This window comes from Marmota flaviventris, chromosome Y, assembly GCF_047511675.1.
Source record: "Marmota flaviventris isolate mMarFla1 chromosome Y, mMarFla1.hap1, whole genome shotgun sequence".
NCBI lineage: Eukaryota > Metazoa > Chordata > Mammalia > Rodentia > Sciuridae > Marmota > Marmota flaviventris.
The window spans coordinates 15,903,817-15,926,504 of record NC_092519.1 but is presented as its reverse complement, the minus strand read 5'-3'; the positions used below and the strand labels follow the sequence as shown (position 1 = coordinate 15,926,504).

General features: G+C 47.1%; 1 protein-coding gene across 2 annotated transcripts in view; it reads right to left on the bottom strand.

Annotated features, from left to right (window-relative positions):
- Nucleotides 1-7,902: 7,902 nt before the first annotated feature.
- LOC114106848 (neuroligin-4, X-linked) overlaps nucleotides 7,903-22,688 on the bottom strand; it is a 160,154-nt gene continuing 145,368 nt past the window's right edge. For both annotated transcript variants that reach the window (XM_027954017.2, XM_027954016.2), the window contains 3 exons: nucleotides 16,646-16,831; nucleotides 14,278-15,067; nucleotides 7,903-8,843 (listed from right to left, as the gene is read on the bottom strand). In XM_027954017.2, coding sequence (XP_027809818.2) covers nucleotides 7,994-8,843; nucleotides 14,278-15,067; nucleotides 16,646-16,831 — 1,826 coding nt within the window. In that variant the 3' untranslated portion in view covers nucleotides 7,903-7,993. The remainder of the gene's footprint in view (nucleotides 8,844-14,277; nucleotides 15,068-16,645; nucleotides 16,832-22,688) is intronic.

Sequence of the window (22,688 nt, the reverse complement as noted above, 5' to 3'; positions counted from 1 at the left end):
CTTGTTATCATTAGTCTTAGAGTGACCTTCCGTTTTGTACCATTGGAACAAATGGGGTCATCAATGATTATATGTGCACATGTGCAATTACAGATTTAATTATGCATGAGTGTAGATCTATGCAAATTTATTCTCAGGTGTCATATGTGCTGTCTTTCCATACTAGATCGTTTGCACACATGCACGTGGTCAGCCGTAGATATGGCTGGTGGGCTCCCGGAGCCATTAAAAGTCACCTCTGCCAGAGGAAGGAGAAGGCCACCTTTGGTTTTCTTGCAGGAGGTGACATACATGTCAGTCGAGCTGGAACAGGCAAGTGGTCCTTGATACTATGGTCTTTTTTATATTAGCAAAAAAATGGGTTTTATGTGACTGGGGCAATAATGAGAAGACGAGGAATTTGCTACACGGGTGTCAACTGATCTCTTGGTGGGTTGAATGATGCCGTGTCCCTGTCACTAGGTGGATCCCAAAGATGCTAAGGCAGAGAGACTCGGCACATGTTCTCTGTGAGTTTGTTTTCCGTGATAGTAGAGCTTTGAATAATGTTGATAAGAAGAATAATGACAAATAACCCAATAAGGAAAATGTACGATAGCTACAAGATGGAATTCTATTCAGCGTTAAAAAGACATCCTGGCCGGGAGTGGTGGTGCACCTGTCATCCCAGCGGCTCGGGAGGCTGAGGCAGGAGGATGGCGAGTTCAAAGCCAGCCTCAGCCAAAGGGAGGCCCTAAGCATCTCAGGGAGACCCTGTCTCTAAATAAAATGCAAAATAGGGCTGGGGACGGGGCTCAGGGGTTGAGTGCCCCTGGGTTCCGTCCCTGGTACCTTCCTGCAAAAAATAATCTTACAAAAAATGCCCCAATATGCATCTATGTCCTCCTTTCCTTCATCTCGCAGGGACACCTTCAGAGGATGTTTAGCGGGGACATGAGGAAATTGGGGAGAAGGAAGTACAGACAGGAGACAGAAGGAAGAAGGAAGCCGATTCTTCCATCTCGACACCCCGAGTGAGTGACTGCATGATTCTCAGGGAGACTCCTGACCTCCATGTCTGCCTCAGGGTGACCTTGACGGTGCCTTGGAAATGGACCAGGGATGTGGGCTCTGGGTGGAGGGAGCTTGCTTCCATGAAGTGCTGCCGTTTCTACCTCAGAAAGAAAATGCATAAAAATAAATACCAAGAAGAAAATATCTTGGTGGATTAACTTGTTCATATTATAAATAATTTTTGCATCATTATCACATATAATTAACATGCAATTATATATGACTGTGTATCTGAATAGTGAATGTATGATTGTATTATGGTCTATAATCGTTTCATGGCAGATAATTGTATTTTAGCATTCTGTCATTGTATTATTGATGTCGTATTTAATCACATTAATACACTATATAATTGCATTGCTAAGACGATCTATGATATTTTAAATGTATGCGATCGTACTATTATTATCTCTGAAGAACAAAGGCTCAGGTCACCCCAGAGATTACGGGGGGATCTGCTTCTATCCATCACAGGGCGTATGCATATAATAAAAGTCCAATTGGGGGTGCTTTTTCCCTAGAAATACTGCATTTGTGTCGTTCGTCTTCGTCTCGGTGTCTCTGAGTGGATATTCTTCCTATTCAATGAATCTTCCCTGAAAAATCTAAGGGTTCTCGGCTTCTAAAGACTGAAGTTTGACATGGATCACCTTAGTCGATAAGATAAATCGAGGTTGCAGACCATTTCCCAGAGAAATAAACACCAACTATTCTCTGTAACGTAATATTGGAAGAATATTTACAAGATCCATTTTAGATCACAGATATAATTTGCTGCTATTATTATTATTATTATTATTATTATTATTATTATTTACCAGAGATTGAACTCAGGGTCACTCAACCCCTGAGCCCCGTCCCCAGCCCTATTTTGCATTTTATTTAGAGACAGGGTCTCCCTGAGTTGCTGACGGCCTCCCTTTGGCGGAGGCTGGCTTTGGCCTCGCGATCCTCCTGCCTCAGCCTCCCAAGCTGCTGGGATTACAGGCATATGCCACTGCACCCAGCCAGAAACACATCTTAAACCATTAATTTCTTTCTGCTAGTGCCTAGGAGACACTTAATTTACATTGGAAAACAATTCCCTGCATTGGAAGGTCACAATTAAAATTTATTACAGGTTGAGAATCTCTAATCCCCAAATGTTAAATCGGTGATGCTCCAAAATCAGGAAGTTTTTAAGCTTCAACTTCATGCCGCTGAGGAAGAATTTCACACTTGACCTCATGAGACAGGTCACAGGTGTATAAAATATTTGTGCAGAATTACATTTAGTCCATGTGAATAAGATGCATACAAAACATAAGGGACTTTTGTTTTTAGTCTTGGGTCCCGATCCCTAGATATCTAATGATGTATATGCAAATATTCTAAAAGCTGAACAATATTCAAAATCTGAAACTATTAGCCAGATGTGGTGACACACACCTGTCATCCTAGCAGCTTGGGAGGCTGAGGCAGAAGGATCGCGAGTTCAAAGCCAGCCTCCGCCAAAGCAAGGCTGTAAGCAACTCGAGGAGACCCTGTCTCTAAATAAAATGCAAAATAGGGTTGGGGACGGGACTCAGGGGTCGAGTGCCCTTGAGTTCAATCCCTGTCACCCCATCTGCCCCCTAAAACATCCAAAACTCTTATGGCCTCGTGCATTTTGGATAATGCATGCTCCATCCAGCACCATTTAGATCTCAGATAAAATTGAGGATCAAGAGTGCAAAAAGTGACTAAAATTCCTGTTGAATTTTCTTGTCACTTAGGAGCATGCACGTAGACAGAAATCTGAATTTGGGAGGTGGGGGACAGAGAGCAGAGAGAGTTCTTGCATTGACTGCATTGAATGTAAACTTGATCACGAAGGTAGAATCTTTCATCCTCAATGATCGAATGAGGCAAATGTAGGTTATGTCTTTGGCCAGGGTCCCCATGCTCCTGGGATGCTGTAGAATACGGCAAAAAAAAAATCTCCCGGTAGACCCAGGTCTGATGATAACTTATTTCAAATTGGGACCAGGGGTGCAATCTGCTGCCCCCTCCACAAATATTGCAAACCAAAGGGGGTTGTGGGGTTTTGCAGCAAGTTAGTGAACATGATTGACCATGAGCAGCTGTCAATCAAATGTGACTTCTCTCAAATCCCACCCCCTTTCTTTGGGTGATTGATTTGGTAAACTCGGCACAAGGTTGCACGCTTTGTTCCTCCAACTGTGAACCACAAAGACCACCTCGAAGTGCAACTCAAATCATTAAGGAAAGATAAGACATAAAGCTGAAAATCATTTTTTTTTTTAAATCGCCTTAAAAAATGCATTTCTGAAAAACGCATTCCCAAGGTTCAGGAGCACACGAGAGTCATCTGTAAAAGGTATTTGCTCTTTAAATACTCGAAATAGTACAAAAACCTAATAACGCGGGCAGGCTCAGCGTGTTTGTTTTAAAGCTATGTCCATAAATAATCCATCTCCCCAGAGACAGGGAAGCTGATCCACGGATCCACACATGCACACACACAAAAAAGGAAATGGGGCAGATGTTTGAACACACGAGGATAATAATGCTACGAAGGTGAAATTGCTCCTAATAGTTGAAAATGAGGCGTGATGGGATTTCCCAGTTTGCATGAGATTTTGGGTTTTTTTTTTAGGGTTTTATTTTTGCATCCCAAGAAGACATCTTCCTGGTGGCTTTTCTACCCATGGACAGACAACAGTCCAAGCTTTGGTTATCCATGACCTGGACAAAGGGGTGCAAGAATTTTCATTTCTGGGCATTATTTTACCTGTGGCTGCTGGGTGCGTCTTGTGCAACCGAGACCTCAGGAACTTGCCTGAGCCCCCTTTGATGGAAAAATCAGGTGCAATGAGTTTTTTTTTCCTCCTGTGTGGCCCCGTGTGGAAGAGCAGGTGACCTGTAGCTTCCTCTCGGGCTCTGAAATATGCAGTCACGGAGGTTTTCTGGGTCTAGGTCCCGATGCCCACATCACAGAAATGTGGAATTCCTTTAACTCTTTTTTTTTTCTGAATATAGTAATGCAAACCTCTAGAGGAATGATCATCGCTTTTACTTCTGGAACACAACCTAGATTTCTTTTTTTTCCCTGCTTTTTAACCAGGTGGGTCAGGAGACGGGAGCAGAGCCTTACGTTTCAAGCAATTTTGCAGAAAGGAAAAATAACAGAAAATATGGACCAACCCAGCCCTGCGGTCGGATTGCAGGAAATAAGTTGGAAATGCACAGTTAACTGGGGGGTGCATTTGGCTCCGTTAGGTGTCATTCAAAGAAGGTCCATGGGAGATAGTGACAGATGGTCCCAACGCTCATGGGGGTGGGGGACAGAAATGAGGACACCCTCTGACTTCAAATGACCCTCTCCTTCAGCTTCTCCTGGAGTAAAACCAACTGGACCTTCCTCTTGGTCTCCAACTCCCTGGCTCAAAGTTACTGCCCCCCCCCCACCATGATGCTCACAGAGAACAAATAAGTGGCTTAGGGGTGACTTCCTTCCAAATGCATCCACCTCCTCCCAGGGACTAGGAGACTGGGGGGGCTGTGTCTGCCCAGCAATCACCCCCTGCCCAGGACGGTCCCCAGCGTCCATCTCCACGCCTGCCCACCTCCCCTGCCTCGGCTGGTCCTTGGGTTTGGGGATGGAGGGAAAGAACCCTTGCGCTCATGGGTAACCGCAGCCCCGGCACCTGGCGTGACCCTGGGTGGGTGACGTGGGGACCTTTACCTTTCCTCAAGGTCTGAGCATCTCTGAGATGGCCTGAGGGGTCAGATGCCTTCCTTGAACGTGGACTCACGTGTCCAATGCAAATCGAATGCAGGGATGGAACCCGGTGGTCCGTGCAGGTGACCGTCAATGGCTGATATTGTCTAAGGCTTTAACTTCAGACCCCGATGGATGCAATTCCTATTCAATGCATGTGTTCCTATGCAGATGTGAGCGTACAAATCTCTGGGTGTGCATTTGCATACGTGTGAGGTGTGTGTCTCTGTGTTCACACAATGCACATTTGATGGAAATGCAATCCTGAGGGATTTTAAATGCATGGGAGTAATGCACATAAACTCCTATGCATCTGTCAATCACCTGTCACCCCCCCCAAAAAAATAAAAACACCCACAAAAAATCAAAGAAGTAACCACACCACCTACAAAGAAAGGAAAGACGCCCAATTATTTGCACAAAGCATTAGAAAATACTGTGATATTTTATTATTAAAAATGTTGCTGAAAAGTTTATACATATGTGTCCAGCCATATATATCTTCTATCATTACTTAAGGCAAAATCAAAAACAAAAGTTGCAGAATCATAACCCAAAGAACCATTGAACCCTGCGTGCCTTTCAAGATCAAGAATAAAAGCCTAAGAAAGTATTTTTTTCCTTAATTTTTTTTCTCCTTATTTTTTATAGATAGCAAGTATATTTTTTTCCCTCTCATAGAACTCTATGAAGACTCTATAACCTCTTTCCCGTAGAAATAAGATATCCTCCGCGACGTATTAAATTGCTTTTTGGATCATAATCCTCTGTAAAAGCTAAAAGTCTATCCACGGAACACGGGGGACACTTTGTCTCTACCCCGGGGGCCACGAAGCCGACGCATGACTGTACATATTGCTACCAGAAGACGATGGGAGGTACCGGACAGACACCGGGGTGCACGCTACGACAGACTCAACCCACATCCAGGCTGACCATCCGAGCCAGTGGACAGGAGCCCATCTGCTAGGAGGACCAGCTGGGGCGAATACAGAGCTTGCAGAAATGGCCTGAGCACAGCTTTCCAAAAAAACCAAAAAAAAAAAAATTATAATAATAATAACAAATTGCGGGGACATCTCATCCAGGACATTTCACTGTGGACAGGGGAATGTGGTTTGCAGGTGCTCGGTGCGGGGGTGAGGGTCATCCTATTTCACATATTTATATACAGAGCCGAGCTCTCCAAAATCCAGATGGAGACAGCAGCATCGGGATCTATAGTGGGGATGCAGGTGTCCCCAAGAGCTCCCTTTTAGGTACAGATTCAATGCTGGGACACACCACTACGGCGGGGATTTCGGTGCAGGGATTTGGGGAGTTGAAGGTTGTTATTGCAAGGTGGCCAGGTGCTAAAGGCAGAGTGTCCACCTCAATGCTAAAATCAGAGATTGCATTTCTGGAATTAACCCCAGCGGTGCCCAGGTAGGTTTTCTTCCAACATCTTTGGCTACTGTTTCTTGGTGGGTGTATGAATTTTTGTTTTCCTCTAAGACCAAAAGACAAAGGGACCTTTCCTACTCTATCCTTCCATCTTGAGACACTCGAAAAAATATCCCTTAAAGGGACATTAAAAGGGACTTAAAAAAATGATTAAAAAAAACTGGCTTGCTCATAAATAAAGGCTCACCGCTGAGTCCAAGAGAAACACACGTGTCCTCCTGCCACCCGATTAGCAAGGCTGAGCAGGTCCTCTCCTGGGAAGATGGCCCTGCAGCTGCCCAGCTGAACAGTGCGGTATTGACCGCCCCGGGCAGGCCCCACCAAGAGGGCTTTCTTTGATTTTTTGGCAGGGACCGGGGGTGGGAAGCACATCTTCCTAAACAGATTCAAAGGGGCCCCGGAGGACACAAGGACACTTGTATTCTCCCACGTCCCCGCTGTGGCTGGGTGTGCATTGAGCCTGCACCGAGACCCGTGCCCAGAAAAAAGAAAAATTCCCCCAAACCAGGGTCTGCCACCGACGCCCCCGGCATGCACTTCTGCAACCCAGGAGTGGACATGCAACGGGCCCTCCCCACCCTGGACGGACGGCCCAGGGTCTCTTGAAAGACACCACCACCCTCTTCACCAACGAAACCAGTCAGACCAACAAAAACATCAAAAATCCCACGTCTTTGTGTACCTCAAGTAATCAAGAACAAAAGCCATTTTTTTGTTGTTGTTTGATTTTTTTTTTTTTTTTTTGCAGGGAAGGAAACAGGTGGAATGACTAATGTATATATATATATTTATATATTTATATACATTCAGAGCACGATGAAAACCACGGTTTTTGCTAAAAGCTCTTTCCAACTAAAAACACCGATAAAAGCTTTTTTTTTTTTTTTTTCGTTTTTAAATCTTTTTTTTTTTTCTCTCCACCACCCCCCTCTGGTTTTGTGTGTGTTTTAAACTCACAGCTATATACACTTTTTTTTTTTTTTTTTGATTTGTACAAAGTTTCTTAAATATAGTTCCAGCGGGCAAAACGGTCGCTTTGCGCAGAACTATACGGATTCTCCTGCATAGTGAAGTCTTTTTATTTCAATAATAAAATCCTCCTCTCCCTTCTCTCTCTCTCTGTCTCTCCATGAGACGGTGCCAAGGGGTGACCGAGGACCCCAGGGGGGACTTCCTTGGCCGAGGTTCCGCCGTCCCCTTGTGTGGCACATAAAGGACATTATTGATGGATGCGTTTTTTGTTTTATTTTTTTTTTCCCCCAACTGTGATTTAAAAAAAAAAAAAAATCCGATATCCTTGGCTGAGTTCCAGAAACCTCAACTGCCTTTTGTCACGTTGGGGTCCTCGGAGGTCCTTGGGGCCACCCAAGCGTCCCCTGGGCATGGCGGGAATCTTTAAAGCAGTGTGGTCACGGAAATGGATGCTTTTTCACATTTCACAGGGTCAGAAGTGGATTGGGGGGGTGCAGAGGGGCGGGGAGGGGACAGGTAGATTCCAGGAGCCAGCGTCTGCAGGGTCACCTCGAAGACCCTTGATTTTATTTTATTTTTTCTGTTTTTTTTTTTTTTTTTTTTCCTTTTCGCTCCTCAGTCCTGCGGGATGCCAACCTGTCCTGGGTGGGAGATGGGGGCGCTGGGTTCTGTTTCTCCCCGGGGACGGGGGGGGGGGGACCCTCTCTGGCTGGAGGGGACAGGGGACAGGACCGAGGGCGGGCGGGGGAGGGGACCGCGCAGCTATACGCGGGTGGTGGAGTGTCCGTGGGGCAGGTTGGTACTGTTCTGCCCCCCGCTGAAGGTGTTGAAGGTGTGCAGCGGCTGCATGCCCGTCAGCGTGTTGGGGATCATGGTGATGGTGTTGGGCGTCATGAGTGGGATGTCGTCCGGGGACCGGCGCAGGGTGAGCGTGTAGTCGGGCGGGCAGGTGAGCCGCAGCGTGTCGTGCGCCTGCAGGGAGTCGCACTCGTGGTCGTGGTCGAGCTGCTTCATCTGCAGCGACAGGATCTCCTCGTTCTGGATGTGCGCGATGTCGTTGGTGGTGTTGCGCTGCGGGCTGGGCCGCCGGTGCGTCTCGTGCCGCCTCTTGTCCTTCTTGTAGTAGAGGGCGGCGAAGGCCAGGATGTTGAGGAAGAGCAGCGAGGCCCCCACGGCGATGGTGACGCTCAGCTCGGTGGAGTAGTCGCGCTTGGTCTCGATGAGGACCGTGGTGTCCTCGGGCCCCGTCTTGTGCGAGTCCTTGCTGTGCTTGGGGCTGTTGGCCGGCGTGATGGCCGGGCGCTTGGTGGTGGGCCAGATCTTGGCCGGGGACCTGCGGGTGCCGTAGGGGAACGAGGTCATGTCCGGGGGAGGGACTTTGGTGGTGGTGGACACGTACTGGAAGATCTCGTTCAAGTTGTGCAAGTGGGGGACCAGCTCCAGCCAGAAGGCCACCTTGGTGGCCCGGTAATGATCCCTCACCCGGGGCTTGAGGCCGATGTGCAGGTACAGCTGGTCCTTGGGGTTGTACTTGGACCAGGCCACCTCCTCGAAGCGGTTGGGCTTCGTGTGGATGAACTTGGTGTCCTGGGGCACGGGCTGGTTCGGATCCCTGGGGAGAGAGGAGCAGGGGTTAGCGAAAGGAGGTCACCCTCAAGTGCACGGAGATCTCTGCACGACCCCCCACGTGGGGATCCGTGACAGGGTCATGGCCCGCGATTATCGCCGAGCTCAACCCAGGCACCCTTCTGCTTCCATCCAAGGTGCGTCTACCATTTTGAAACCAAAGGTAAGTCCCTCTTGAAGGATAATTGTCCCCCACAATTTCCCTGCTTTTGCAATGCATGCAATTTCTTTCAGTGAAGGAAGTGGACAATTCCATGCCTCAAGGCGAATTTGGTATTTCAAATCTATTTGAATGGTCCATCTCAAACCAGAGGTCATTTGTCCCATAGGGACAACAGACAGCGCTTGGAAATATTTTTTTTTGGAGTGTGTTGCTCCATGGGGTATAGGTCAGGAATGGCGCTAAACATCTCCAGGGAACACTGGAGATACCACCTTAAAAAAATAATTAAATAAATGCATAAAAACTATCCCCCGATGTGGACAGGAGGGACGGAGAGGATTCTGGATTTCCGAGGCTACTCTGGCTGACCCAGTGAGCACTCTCTATCTCAATCAAGAAGGGACATTGAAGTCCTTGGACAGATGCTGGGATTTTAGCACGGAACATCAAATAAAAAAAGTGCATTGCTATTCCATAAACGGCTCGGACACAGACAGGCACCATGTTGCTGTTTCTGTTTGAAAGGGGACCATGATAGTATGGGACACCCGTTGAGGACGGAGTCAGGAAATGACCAGGAAACAGTTTTCGTGTTTTCTAGAGCCCTGCACACCGTGAGCAAGTTTTTGACCCCACCTGGCCCTCCATCAGTCTCCCACACTGTGGGCACAATGATCACCCTTGGAGGTGACAGATGAAGGTGAAGAATAGCAATGAGACTCTTGTCACAATGGAGAATTCAAGAAATATTATTGATCATCTTCCAATACGATTATTGGAATGTGTGAGCGATGGCCAGGGAAGGAAGGCTCTCGGGCCACCTTATTGTAGACCAGACTCTATCCTGTGTTTACTGTATACAGTGTACACAAGAATATTGCATACTGTATGCTCTGTACCACAGTGTATGCCACCTGTATACTCTAAGTGGCATACAATATACCTTTATATAGTGTACCACAATGTTCAGGTTTGGATATGAGGTGTCCTCCAATGCTCATGTGTCAGACAACGAAAAAAATGTTCATAGGTGAAATATTTGCACTATGATAACCTTGATCTAAATAGTGGATTAATTCACTGATGTGGATTAAGTGGGTGGTGACTGTAGGCAGGTGGAGTGTGGCTGGAGGAGGGGGTCCCTGGGCTGTGCCTTTGGGGTCTCTGTCCTGTCCCTGGTGAGCAGAGCTCTCTCTGCTCCTTGGTGCCCTGTCCTGAGCTGCTCTCCTCCTCCAGGCCCTGCCGCCATCTTGTTCTGCCTCCCCTTGGGCCAGAGCCATGGAACCAGTTGTGTATGGACTGAGACATCTGATACCATGAACTCCAAGAAAACTTTAAATTGTTCTTATTGTGTATTTTGGTCACAGCAACAGAAAAGTCGAATAAAACACACTATATCCTGTTTACTAAACACCAGCTGTATACAGTGCATATGTGTGTCTATGCATATTTGTATGCATATATGCAAACATATATATCTCTATCTCCATATATCATGAATTTTCTTACCTACTTAGCAACATTTACATGTTTGAAAAATCAGCCAGTTCGGATCCATTATATTTTTCTTTCTGCATGTTTTTTTGGGAAGATGTCTGCTTCGATGTGACACCTCATGTGTCTTTTATGTATCTTGCAAAATGAATTTCAAGTCTTTTTCTATTAAATTGGGATCTGCCAGGAAAAGGCTGGGCCTCTCTTTTTTATTGTTGCCCCAAGACATGAAAAGGGGTAAAGATGCCTCCTCTTCCCCCCCCCCCCCCTCGGTGTGAGTTTGCCGCCCGGCGTCTATTAGATAGAGAGCTTTTATGAAGCGCCGAGCCACCAGGACAAACAGTGCTCTGTCTGTGGGGCTCGCGGGCTCTGCGGAGAGGAACTCAGTGCATGTTTCAAAGGTAAAGAAAAACACATTTATTTCGTTCTCAAAGAATAGGCCAGAGGATTTGCAAAGCCCAGATAAGCCGGCTTCAGCCCGACACCATCTAGCTATTAAAGGTCTCCGAGAGGCACAGGCAGGGTCTGTGAAACCGCCATCAACTCTCGGAGCTGAGCAAACCCGGGGCCATGTCCCCGCTCAGACGCTCCAGAGACGGCATTAGGGCCAGTGGAGAACCAGGGGCTCATATTTCCCAATTTCTCCTTCTGCATCCAAAACGCTTTAATTTCCAAGAGGAAAAAAAAAAAAAAAATCAAAAGATCAGACCCATGGAGCCCAGATGCAATCTCGACAGCAAACATCCAGAGCATTTCCGCGGTCAGAGAGGGACGCTGTGGTCTGGGGTCCATACATGAGCCTGGCCTCCTCTCAGCTCAGCTGGGCAGGAGGCTATGCTGGCCCTTTAAATAAGATCCATGCAGCAGCTGTCCTCCACCAGGTGGCTCAGTAACTCCTCCCGGACACCAGGGGGCGATGTCGGCTCAGCCTGAAATACCTCCTGGACCCCAAAAGAATCCCCACAGGCAGATGGCAGCTGACCCCCTCCAAAGAGATGCATGGGTCTGTGGCTTTGGGTGGCCATTCTAGAAAGATCTTCCCATTCTCGAATTGCAAAAGCACTTAAAGTCTTTCATGAGGGAGGGGGGTGTGTAGTTTGCTGGGGTCCACACCTCATCGCCTACCCCTTTATTTTGTTCTGAGGATGGACCCCAGGGGCTTTGGGCATGCCAGGCAGGTGGTCTACCACAGGTCTGAGGACCTACTATGTGATTCGGTATAAAAAAAAAAAAAAGGAGCAAACCGGGTGCAGGGGTGCACGCCTGTCGTCCCCACGACTTGGAAGGCTGAGGCAGGAGGATTGCAAGTTGGAGGCCGGCCTCAGCAAATTAGCGAAGCCCTGTCTCTGATTTTAAAAATTAATTAATTAAAAGGGAAAAAAATGTAGGATTGGCTATGGTCATTTTGGTCCCAACCAGTGTTTTTAGATTTATAGCTTCATCTCATTTCTCACTTCTGCTAGAAGCACCAACTGTGTCATATATTTTATTATTATTATTATTATTTTTGGAGTGGGGGACTGGGGATTGCACTCAGGGGCCCTCGACCCCTGAGCCCCATCCCCAGCCCTATTTTGCATTTTATTGAGAGACAGGGTCTCCCTGAGTTGCTCAGGGCCTCGCTTTGGCGGAGGCTGGCTTTGAACTCTCGATCCTCCTGCCTCAGCCTCCCAAGCAGCTGGGATCACAGGTGTGTGCCCAACAGTTTAAGAAGCCTTCCCTCCTTCATTTCTTTGCACACAAGAAATGAAGTGTCCTTCCAACTTCTCTGGCATGCATCTTTCCTTTCTTCCTCTTTATTATAATGTTTTTTTTTTTTGTTTTTTTTTTTGTTTTGTTTTTTTTTTAAATAGTGAAAGCACCAACCTCATCCTCAGACATATCAGCAGCAGGGACAGCTAATGAGAATTTAATGGCTTTATTTGGGTTTCATTCTTCTTCACTGGGTCAATTAAACATATGATAAATGACTCTGACTTTGCCTTTAGGGAAAGCACACAAAGGTGATTTTTTGAAACGTGTAAGAGACAAGAAGTAGGCTCTTTTAATGAGGATTAAGATAGGACTTTTTGGTACAAAGTAAATAATGTATGAAACTGCGCAGGGTGGCATAGGCCTGTAATCCAAGAGGCTGGGGAGGCTGAGTCCGGAGGATAGCAAGTTGGAGGCCAGCCTCAACAACTTAGGGAGGCCTTAAGCAACTCAGTGAGGCCCTGTCTCTAAATAAAACACAAAATAGGGCTGGGGAGGTGGCTCAGGGTAAAGTGCTCTGAGTTTGCGTTCAATCCGTGGTATCCAAAAAAATAAAATAAAAAAGATGTACTACCTATACCAAAGTATATCTACATCTCTACCTATTCTTGTAGGCAGTTCAGTATATATTTATAAATAAAAATTTGAGTAGATATTCTATGCATAAAAATATAAAATTGCATCTATAGTGTTAAAAAGATACATACTGAATATAATAAAGTACAAGTGCATGTCTATTTATTATCTATTATCGTCTATCTATATATTTAGGACATGGAAAAATCTTGGTGGCCGTCCATGATTTCTATATCCACGGATTCAAGCAATCACGAGTAAAAATAATTTGGAAGAAAACCTGTGTTTTGGGGCTGGGATCGTGGCTCAGAGGTAGAGCGCCCGCCTCGCACGTGAGAGGCCCTGGGTTCGATCCTCAGCACCACATAAAAATAAGTAAATAAAATAAAGATACTGTGTCCAACTACAACCAAAAAATAAATATTTAAAAAGAGAACCTGGGTGTTTGCAGAATTTTCCGTAGTTATATCTGTCATCCAGAAAATATTTAAAGGGCATCAGACAATGTGGACAGGTTGCATGTCGATATTGTGGCATTTTATAAAAGGGACTTGGGGGGGGGGGCGGGTCTTCAGAATCTGCTCATTGTGGGGGGGCTTCCTGCAATGAACTTTCTATAAGAGAGATGGATATATAAATTTGTGTGTGTGTGTGTTTGTGAGTTTGTGTCTATGCACACACACATCTACATATGTTTATATAGGCATATATAGGCACCCACATGTATACACAACAGACATCTAAATCACATACAGTCACATATGTCTACTCAATACATAAAGATACAGAAAACCTATGTTGATACACCTTTGTAATTATCACGAGGTTTACTTCGTTCCTGGGTTTAAAGTATCTCACTCCACCTTGAAAACAAGATTCTAAAATATCGGTAAGGTCAGTTGCCAACGTGACCGACACGTTTCAAAGAATCCTTTTATTTAACAAAAGAGATCAGGTCAGGGCTAGGTTTGAAATTCTGCCGTCAGCTCAGAAATCAATAATCAAAAATCTGCCAATCCTGCACCAGCGAGCACAAATTGGAGGACTTTTCAATAAGCACCAAGCACTCTCAGGTAGAATATATAGAGAATTATGTAAATATACCGATATGAGAAAAAAATGTAAAATATAAATAAATAGATACATAGATATAGTGCCAGAGATTGGTTGAATCCAGGGGTGCTTAACCACCGAGCCACACCCCCAGCCCTTTTAAATTTTCACTTTGGGATAGAGTCTGGTAAGTGGCTCAGGGCCTCGCTAAGTGGTTGAGGCCGTGGCCTCCCATTTGCAATCCTCCTCCCTCAGCCTCCGGGAGGATGACAGGCGTGTACTACCGCGCTGGGACCATATTGCACAAGTCAAGGAAATGATTTGGGGGTACAGGTGTGAGAAGGAGTCCAGCCGAGGAGGAGGAGGAGGAGGCGGCACCTACCCGGTTTTGGCAAAGTTGGTCCAGTAGGTCATGACCACGGCGCTCAGCATGACGTCGTTCTTGGAGAAGTTGCAGCTGAAGAGCTCCGTGGGCCCGATCATGGGGATCCCGAAGACGTAGGGGACCTCGTCGCCGTGGGCCGAGTCGGCCCAGCTGGGCTTCATCTCGCTCTGGCAGTGGTGGTAGAAGGCGTAGAAGTAGGTGGGCGAGCCGTACTGGGCGTGCAGGTCGGCGGTGGCCACGGCGGGGGCCACCCACTGGTGGTCGGTGAAGAGGGCCACCAGGGTCTTCCTGCGCGTCTCGGGGTTCTCCTTGTCGGCCCAGTCGGTGTACATGAACTTGATGGTCTCGCGCAGCGTGTCCTTGCCCTCGGGGTAGCCGTACAGGTTGTCGACGAAGTTGGACACGGAGAAGTCGAAGTCGTTGGGGGTCACCCCGTCCTCGTTGTCCACGATGCCGTCCACGAACTTGAGGCCCTCGCCCTGGTTGACGCCCAGCATGATGTCGTAGTTGAGGAACTCGCCCTGCTCCATGAGGATCTGGGGGTCGTCCGGGATCACGTCGCCGTCGATGACGGGGCCGAAGGCGATGTGGTAGGTGGCCGGCGTGATGGCCTGCTGGATGAGCTCCTTGTGGTTCTTGTTGCGCAGGCACTCCACCAGGTCCGTCGTGTCCAGCATGTTGCAGCCCACCTTGTCGGCCAGGAGGCGCGTGTACTTGGCCGGCTGGTAGTTGACGGCCCAGCTGGACAGCGCCGTGCCGCTCTGGATGATGGCCTTTTGGAACAGACCTGCGGGGGCAAGCACAGAGACGCCAGCCAGTGAGAGAGCGCGCGCGGGAGGGAGGTCCCCTTTCTCGGGGCGGCGGCGGAGGACGCTGCTACTGTCCCTGGGGGCTCGCAAACGTTTGCACCCGGCACCACGCAGCGGAGCCCGTGCGCACCGGAGTGAGGACGCACGATGCATCCACAGAGCTCTGCGCCGTGGCTTTTCTGCACGGGTATATCTCCAGATTAAAAAATATATAGAGAGAGAAGGGAGAGAAAAATGCAGTTTATCTTTGCACAATTTCATGGATTCTATTTTATTTTTATGCATTTATTTATTTTTTTTGCAGATTTGGCTTCATGCACGTGCGTAAAGACGCTCCCTGGTATCTGCCTTCCCCCCCAAACGCATGCTCTGCCCACGCATGAGGTCCAAAGAGCTTGCATTGCTCACAAGCAGGACTTCAGGACTGCGCCGGAGAAAAAAATTAAAAATAATAAAAATAAAAATAAAATGATAATAATGAAGACACTGGAATCTGATTCAGAGCGAGAATTCAGGGGAGCATGTGTGTTCCTGTCTTTGGTTGAAAGATATTAGGCTTTTATATTTCTCATGGAATAAATAAATGAGCTACGCTTGCAGAAATCTTCAATGGGTCTCCAACTATCTTTAAAAAAAAAAAAAAAAAATTGATCCACTCGTTTCCATGCAAAACTGAGTTTTGTGAGGTTTGTTTTGTCCCATCAGAAATAAAAAAAATGCCTGACTCCGAGGCAAATTTGGAAAGGCCTGGGCAGTTGCAGGAGCAGAATTCTAGGTGCGCTCAGCTCTCCGTGCAGCGGGAGGGACGGAGCTGTGACCAGGTGCGGAGGTGCATGCCCTGTCGGTTTTGAAGGACAAGGAAGCCATCAAAGAGTGCGGGGATATGATGGCTGTCAGGAGGATGAGGTTGGAAAGGTTGGACGACTGCGCGGAGATAACATGGGATTGGGGCGTGAAGCTGCCTAATGTGTCACTCAAAGGCACCTGGGGACCCCTTTCTGTCAGAAATGCACACTGCGGTGGACTGCACTGACTCGAGTGTTTGCCGCTCAAGAGCGACGTGTTCGAGAGCCCTGGAGGAAAATCATGTGTCATTATTTGACCTATTCGAGGCATTTATAAGTTAAAACGAGAAGTTAAAAATGCTACGAGAGCCGGACCTGGTGGTGCACACTTGGGATCCCAGCAGCCCTAGAGGCTGAGGCAGGAGGATGGTGAGTTCAAAGCCAGCCTCCGCCAAAGCGAGGCCGTCAGCAACTCAGGGAGACCCTGTCTCTAAATAAAATGCAAAATCGGGCTGGGGACGGGGCTCAGGGGTCGAGGGTCCCCGAGTTCAATCCCTGGTATGCAACTTCCCGAAAAAAAGGTGATCTGTGAATTTGTATTTGTCACTATTTAAGGATAATAAATGCCATTTTACATAAGGGACTGAGGATAGGACAGTTTTGACATATGCAAACAGGGCTCCCCTAGATAGTGACAGAGGACAGTCATTGGACCAAGTGCTCCTGCAGATCCCCCCGCCCTCCCCGCCCCGGGGGTCACCTTCATATTACCTTCCGAGTAGTGAGACAAGGTCAGGAGGCTCACGCAGGAAGCTCCGGCCCCGGAGCCGAAGATGGTCACTCTCTTGGGATCCCCTCCGAAGGCTCCCACGTTCTCCTCGATCCACCGCAGGGCCTGGATCTGGTCCAGGAGCCCGTAGTTGCCCTTGGCTGCCTGGTCCCCCGTGCTCAGGAAGCCTGCAGGGAGGAGACCCGCCTGTCAATCACAGCAAGCACCTGCGCCCTGTGCGTATTGAACATTTTTTTTTTTTTTATTATTTTTACGTATTGTTGATTGCATTTCTTCTGTGAAGGGTCTGCTCATATCCTTAGTTCAGTTATTGACGGGGTTATTTACTTTTTTTTTTTTTTTTTTTTTTTGGTGTTACCTCTGGGAGTTAGAGACATGCAGATTCAGAGTACAGGGAGATTTCGTCTCACCCAAGTCAGAATGGCAATTGGGACAATGAATACAAGTAACAATAAATATTGGCGAGGACGTGGGGACAAGGCTCACTCGTACGTTGCTGGTGGGACTGCAAAATTGGTGTGATCACTCTGGAAAACAGGTTGGAGATTCCTCGGAAAACTGGAAATGGAACCACCATGTGACCCAGCTATCCCACCCCCCAGTTTATACCCAAAGGACTGAAAATCAGCACACTACAGTGACACAGCCACATCTATGTTTATAGCAGCTCAATTCATAATAGCTAAGCTGTGGAACCCACCTAGGTGTCCCTCGATAGATGAATGGATACAGAAAACGTGGTACACGTACAGGATGGAATAGTACTCAGCCATGAAGAAGAATGGCATTATGGTATTTGCAGGAGACTACCATACTAAGTGAAATAAGCCAATCCCCAAGAACCCAGGCCAAATGCGTTCTCTGATGTGTGCATACTAATTCACAATAAGGTAGGGGGTTATGGAAGAACAGAGGTGCTTTGGATTAGGCAGAGGGGCGTGAAGGGAGGGGAGGGGTACTGGGTAGGGAGGACAGTAGAATGGATGGGACATTGTGACCCTGGGTGCATATATGACCACGGGAGCAGGGTGATTCTACACGATGTGCATCCAGAAGGAGGAGAAGTGACACTCCATCTATGTAGGACGTGTCCAAGTGCAGTCCACTGTCACGGAGAGCTAATCAGAACAGATCACTTCAGATAAATGCAAAAAAATCTGGTGCTTTAATCACACTCCAAACCCTCAACTCCTGTTCACATCTCCCCAACTGTCCCCCCCGATATCAGGAAAGGTCACTCTTAACATTTAAAACAAGGAGGATTCTCTCAGGTGACAGTTTAGATTTTTGCTAAAGACCATCACATGACCAACTCCCCCTTGGGAGATGCAAACCAGGCAAATTTGGCCTCTTCCACAGCAGGACCATCAGCGACCCTGTCTCCTCCCCCATTTTCTTGAACACTGCAAAACAATTCGACCTGGAAAAAAAAAAAAGTGTCTCTCCCGTGATGTATTCAGGTCACTTCACGGCAAGATGGAGAGTCACCTTGGCAGAAGCAAAAATCACGCATCTTTTTAAAATTTTTCCCCCTAAAGCATCCTGCGTGTTTAATTAGTTGCACGGACGGTCACTCAGAGGCGTGCACTGCCTGAGATTTTTCCAAATGGAAGAAACCAAGGACCAGGAAGCCGCTGGACGAAGAGTGTCTAAAACTGCAAATCACCCTCTGTCCAGCAGGAGGCGCACACGGACGCCCCACCTCGTCTTCCTGCAGGGATTTTTTTTCTTTGCACCCGAGGGAACCTCACTCTCCTGGTCAGAGGGGGTTAGGAACTCCCCCGGAGCAAGACAGCTGCCAAGGTCAGCATGGAAACAAGGTCACACAGAAGCAGATGTGTCTGGCGCATTCTGGGGCAGATGAGCTGGGGTTCCAGGGGACGCTGGGACCTGGAGCCATTACTCATTAGTGTTTAATGAGCAATTATTTAAATAGTTTAAATGAGCAATTACTCATTAGGGTTTAATGAGCAATTATTTAAATAGTTTAAATGAGCAATTACTCATTAGTGTTTCTGGGCAGGGAGGTGTCCTGCAATGTCACAGCGTCATCACGGACATGTTTTGCACAATGCTTAAAAAAAAAAAAAAAAAAGAATTGTGCAGGGGTGTATTAAAGGGATAGAAAGGGGAAGGGGACACTCTCGAGGGACAGAGGGGTCCTCTCAGAGAGGACAGGGACAGCGTGCCCCTCCTGCCCTCCAGTTCTATTGGGGTCCCAGGGAAGTTCCCAGAGCTCTGCCCAGGTCCCCTCCTGACTTTGACGGACAGCAGGGTGACCTCCGACTCTCCAGTCCCTACGGCCATGGCCACTCTGGGTCACCCTGGCCCCTGCTGCCTGGTTCTCAGTGGAACCTGTTCTTGCAGATTTTAGGGTTGGAGGAAGGATCCTTGTCCCCCTGGGTCCTGGGACCTGGTATGCGTCAGGGACGTGACTTCCCACCTGCATTTCCCCTGCAGGTCACAGGAGGTTTGGGAGGAAGGTGGCGGAGCCTGTGGCGGAGACTGTGCCTGGAGGCCAGGCAGGGCTGCAGGTCCAGAGCTTCTTGGAAAGGAAGCTGTGGGGTCAGCACCGGGGGCCGCTGATAGACAGGAAGGGACTGTGCTGAGATGCCCATGTCCTTATCTGCAGACTCAGGACTGGGTTTGTCGACACGGGGATCCCTGCAGACCTTAGGGCCTCCCTTTGGCTGAGGCTGGCTATAAACTTGGGATCCTCCTGCCTCAGCCTCCACAGCGTCTGGGATGACAGTTGTACACCCCTGTTCCCAGCCCCATCAGAGATATTTTGATGCTTATGGATGGAAACCAGCCAGAAGGGTGGGATTGCAAGCCCTCTCTTCTTCCCAAGTCGGTTTTCCAACACACACACACACACACACACACACACACACACACACACACGTGCTATGAACACAGACTCCTTCCCTGGGCTCCAGGGCACAGGGCCAGGCTGTGTCATCTCGGGCTCCACCTCCAGACATGCAAAACCTCACGCGATAAATCATTTTTTGGCTCTTGACCTTATCCGCCTGCCCTATTGCTCTCTGGGCCATTCTAGACGGTGCCTCTGTGGATAGGGCCCTTGCAGAGCACAGCGCCCCCTGCAGGCCAGCCCCAGAGAGGCTTCTGTTCGGTTGCTTTTTGATTTCCCTGCACACAGTAGGCCCGCGCGCTCTGCAAAGCTTTGCAAAACGGGCAAAGTTTGGAAACTCAGACGTCAGGACTAGGTGGAAGGGGAGTTTCGGGTTATGCAAACGGGGAGGTTTGGGGTGATGGAGTATCTCCCCATAGACTGAAGGATGCATCTCAGGCTACTGGTTGCAAAACGATTTTGCAGAAATGTGATTTGTATTTTTTTATGCAGTCAGGGTCTCAGTGTTCAGTTAAAAACCGACCCTGAAGATCAAGACCAAAAATAAAAGGACTTTTTTTTTTTTAAACTGCTGCATAACTTAGGGGGATTTTTTACTGGAGAATTTTTTGAAGGGTCCCCTGCCCTCATTAAATGTATTCTTAATTAGAATCTTGCAAGTCATTTGAACCGAGTTCATATTTTTTTCACCATCCAATTAGGTGTGTCCCAGAAGACATAACTGGTGCATGGTTTTTATCTCCTCCTTTTACTTATTTGCACCCCAGTAATTGCAGCGATCGGGGAGGCTGAGGCAGGAGGATCATGAGTTCAAACCCAGCATGGACCAGTTAGAGAGACAAGGCTACTTGGCAAGAACATGTCTCAAAAAATAAAATATAAAAAGAGCAGGGGATGCAGCTGGATTCAATCTCCAGTACTGCAAAAAAAAAAAAAAAAAAAAAAAAGAAAGAAAGAAAAAAGAAATTAAAAAGAATGCTTTTTTATTTTTAAAGAAAAAAGGCAGTCATATTTTTGAACCTTCATACTAGGCAGGATATTGTGAAATGCACACAAGAAAAGATGACTTACAAGACATTGTTTCATGAATATTACATGATGCTCATAAATCCTTTAACAGGGGCTTATTCCAAACACATTGTTCTCTTGTTATCCCAGTGGCTCAGGAGGCTGAGGCAGGAGGATCATGAGTTCAAAGCCAGCCTCAGCCAAAGCGAGGCCCGACGCAACTCCGGGAGACCCTGTCTCTAAATAAAATGTAAAATAGGGCTGGGGAGGGGGCTCCGGGGTCGAGTGCCCTGAGTTCAATCCCCGGTATCTACCCAAGCCCCCCAAGAAAAGCAGATGAGGTTAGCAAAGCTCCTTTAATGCGTGACTTTGAATGAGGTGATGGGTATCAAAGTACTTCACCTTTTGCAAAACCGCATAAAACTCGAGTTGTGATCATCATGTGCAGGAAAATTTACTAAGGACTTGGGCGTAAATAGATCAATGCTCATAGCACAGATGTATCAAATTATCCCACTGCACCCCATACCTGGGTGCAATTACTAGGTGCTCATTTAAAATATATATATATATATATATATATATATATATATATATATATATATATATATATATATAGAATATGTAGATTGAATATTGAATATATATATATAGAATAAATATATAGAATGTTGATAATATGTTCATATTTACATTCTCTTTAGCTCAAGGTCCAGTCACCGCGTTTGAAGAGGGACAACTGAGCCAAGACTTTGGGGAATGTAAGAAATGCCCGTTGAACAAGCCACATTTAAAAGAGGTTCTTGTTCAAATCTACGCCTCTGTTGCATTTTTTTTTTTCTTTTTTCGTAGAACAGCCGCACAACCCAGTCTCATTTTCCGCCCATCAGAAGTCTCAAGGTTACCCAAGCTGAGCGTCAAGGTGAGGAGGAGCTTAAAATAGAGATTCTAGACAAAATTGTTCAGTGCTCTTCCTGGACGCTAAATGTTAGGACACGCACCGGCCTCCCTTGGCTGCACTGGAAATGAATGAGAGAGAGAGAGAGAGAGAGAGAGAGAGAGAGAGATCCTGTGTTTCTCTTTGGTCACCAACCCCAAAACTGGGCTTCATAAGAAGAGAGAAAAGAAAGAAAATGGTTTTCTATTTCCAGAAATAAACATCTCACCAGCAAATGCCTCTGTATCTCTCTCTCTCTCTCTCTCTCTCTCTCTCTCTCTCTCTCTCTCTCCTACTTCATCTGCAAGAAATCACGAAGTCAGACGGGTGCTCAACTTGAGCCCCCATATTCTCAGTTATTTGGGGGGAAATGAAAGGTACTGGGTGTTGTATTCTTGGGCTGCCTCAAACTGTCTTCGAACGGGGCCAAGCTGTTTTTGAAAATGGCACAAAAATGTCTAGACATATCTGTTTGTCACCTGAGTTTGCCCTTTTACCAAAGAAAAAAAGAGCAAAGAGAAACCCTTTCTGGTAGTTTTTTTTTTTTTTTTTTTTTTGAAATGGACAAAAGATTATTATTATCCGCATTCACTCTTCTGTTGCATTCTTTTTTACGGCTCAGTAGTATTCCATATGGAACCACATTTTATTGATCTAGTCACTGGGTGATAGATGCCCATTCCTTAGCTATTTAAACCACATGTGTATATGAGTGTGATTTATGTGAAATTGTCTACACTCACGATTCTCTATAAGTTATCACTGATTCCTATTTTAAATTTCTTTTTCTTATCCACGACCCTATGTCCCAGTCCGTCACTTTCCTCATGGTGAAGTTCCATGTCCTCGTCCTTCGAAATGGCTTTCATGTGCGTCATGCAGTGAGAATAAGAAGCTTGGCCGACACCTAAAACCCTGGGCCTCTCGCCTGGTCATTGACAAAGATCTTTTCACCCTTCCACGGTGCCCCTGAAATTGAGGTTCCTTTCAGTGACCAACATTTTGAGGGTGCTGGCTTACGTTGATGGACGATCACACCCAGGAGTCTCCAAGAACTGGGAGGCAGTAAATAGCTCAAGAGGAACTTTTTTTTCACAGATTTTCACTGAGTTGCTTAGAGCCCTGCTAAGTAGCTGAGGCTGGTTTGACCTCACGATCCTCCTGCCTCAGCCTCCCGAGCCAATGGAGTGACAGGTGGGCCCCA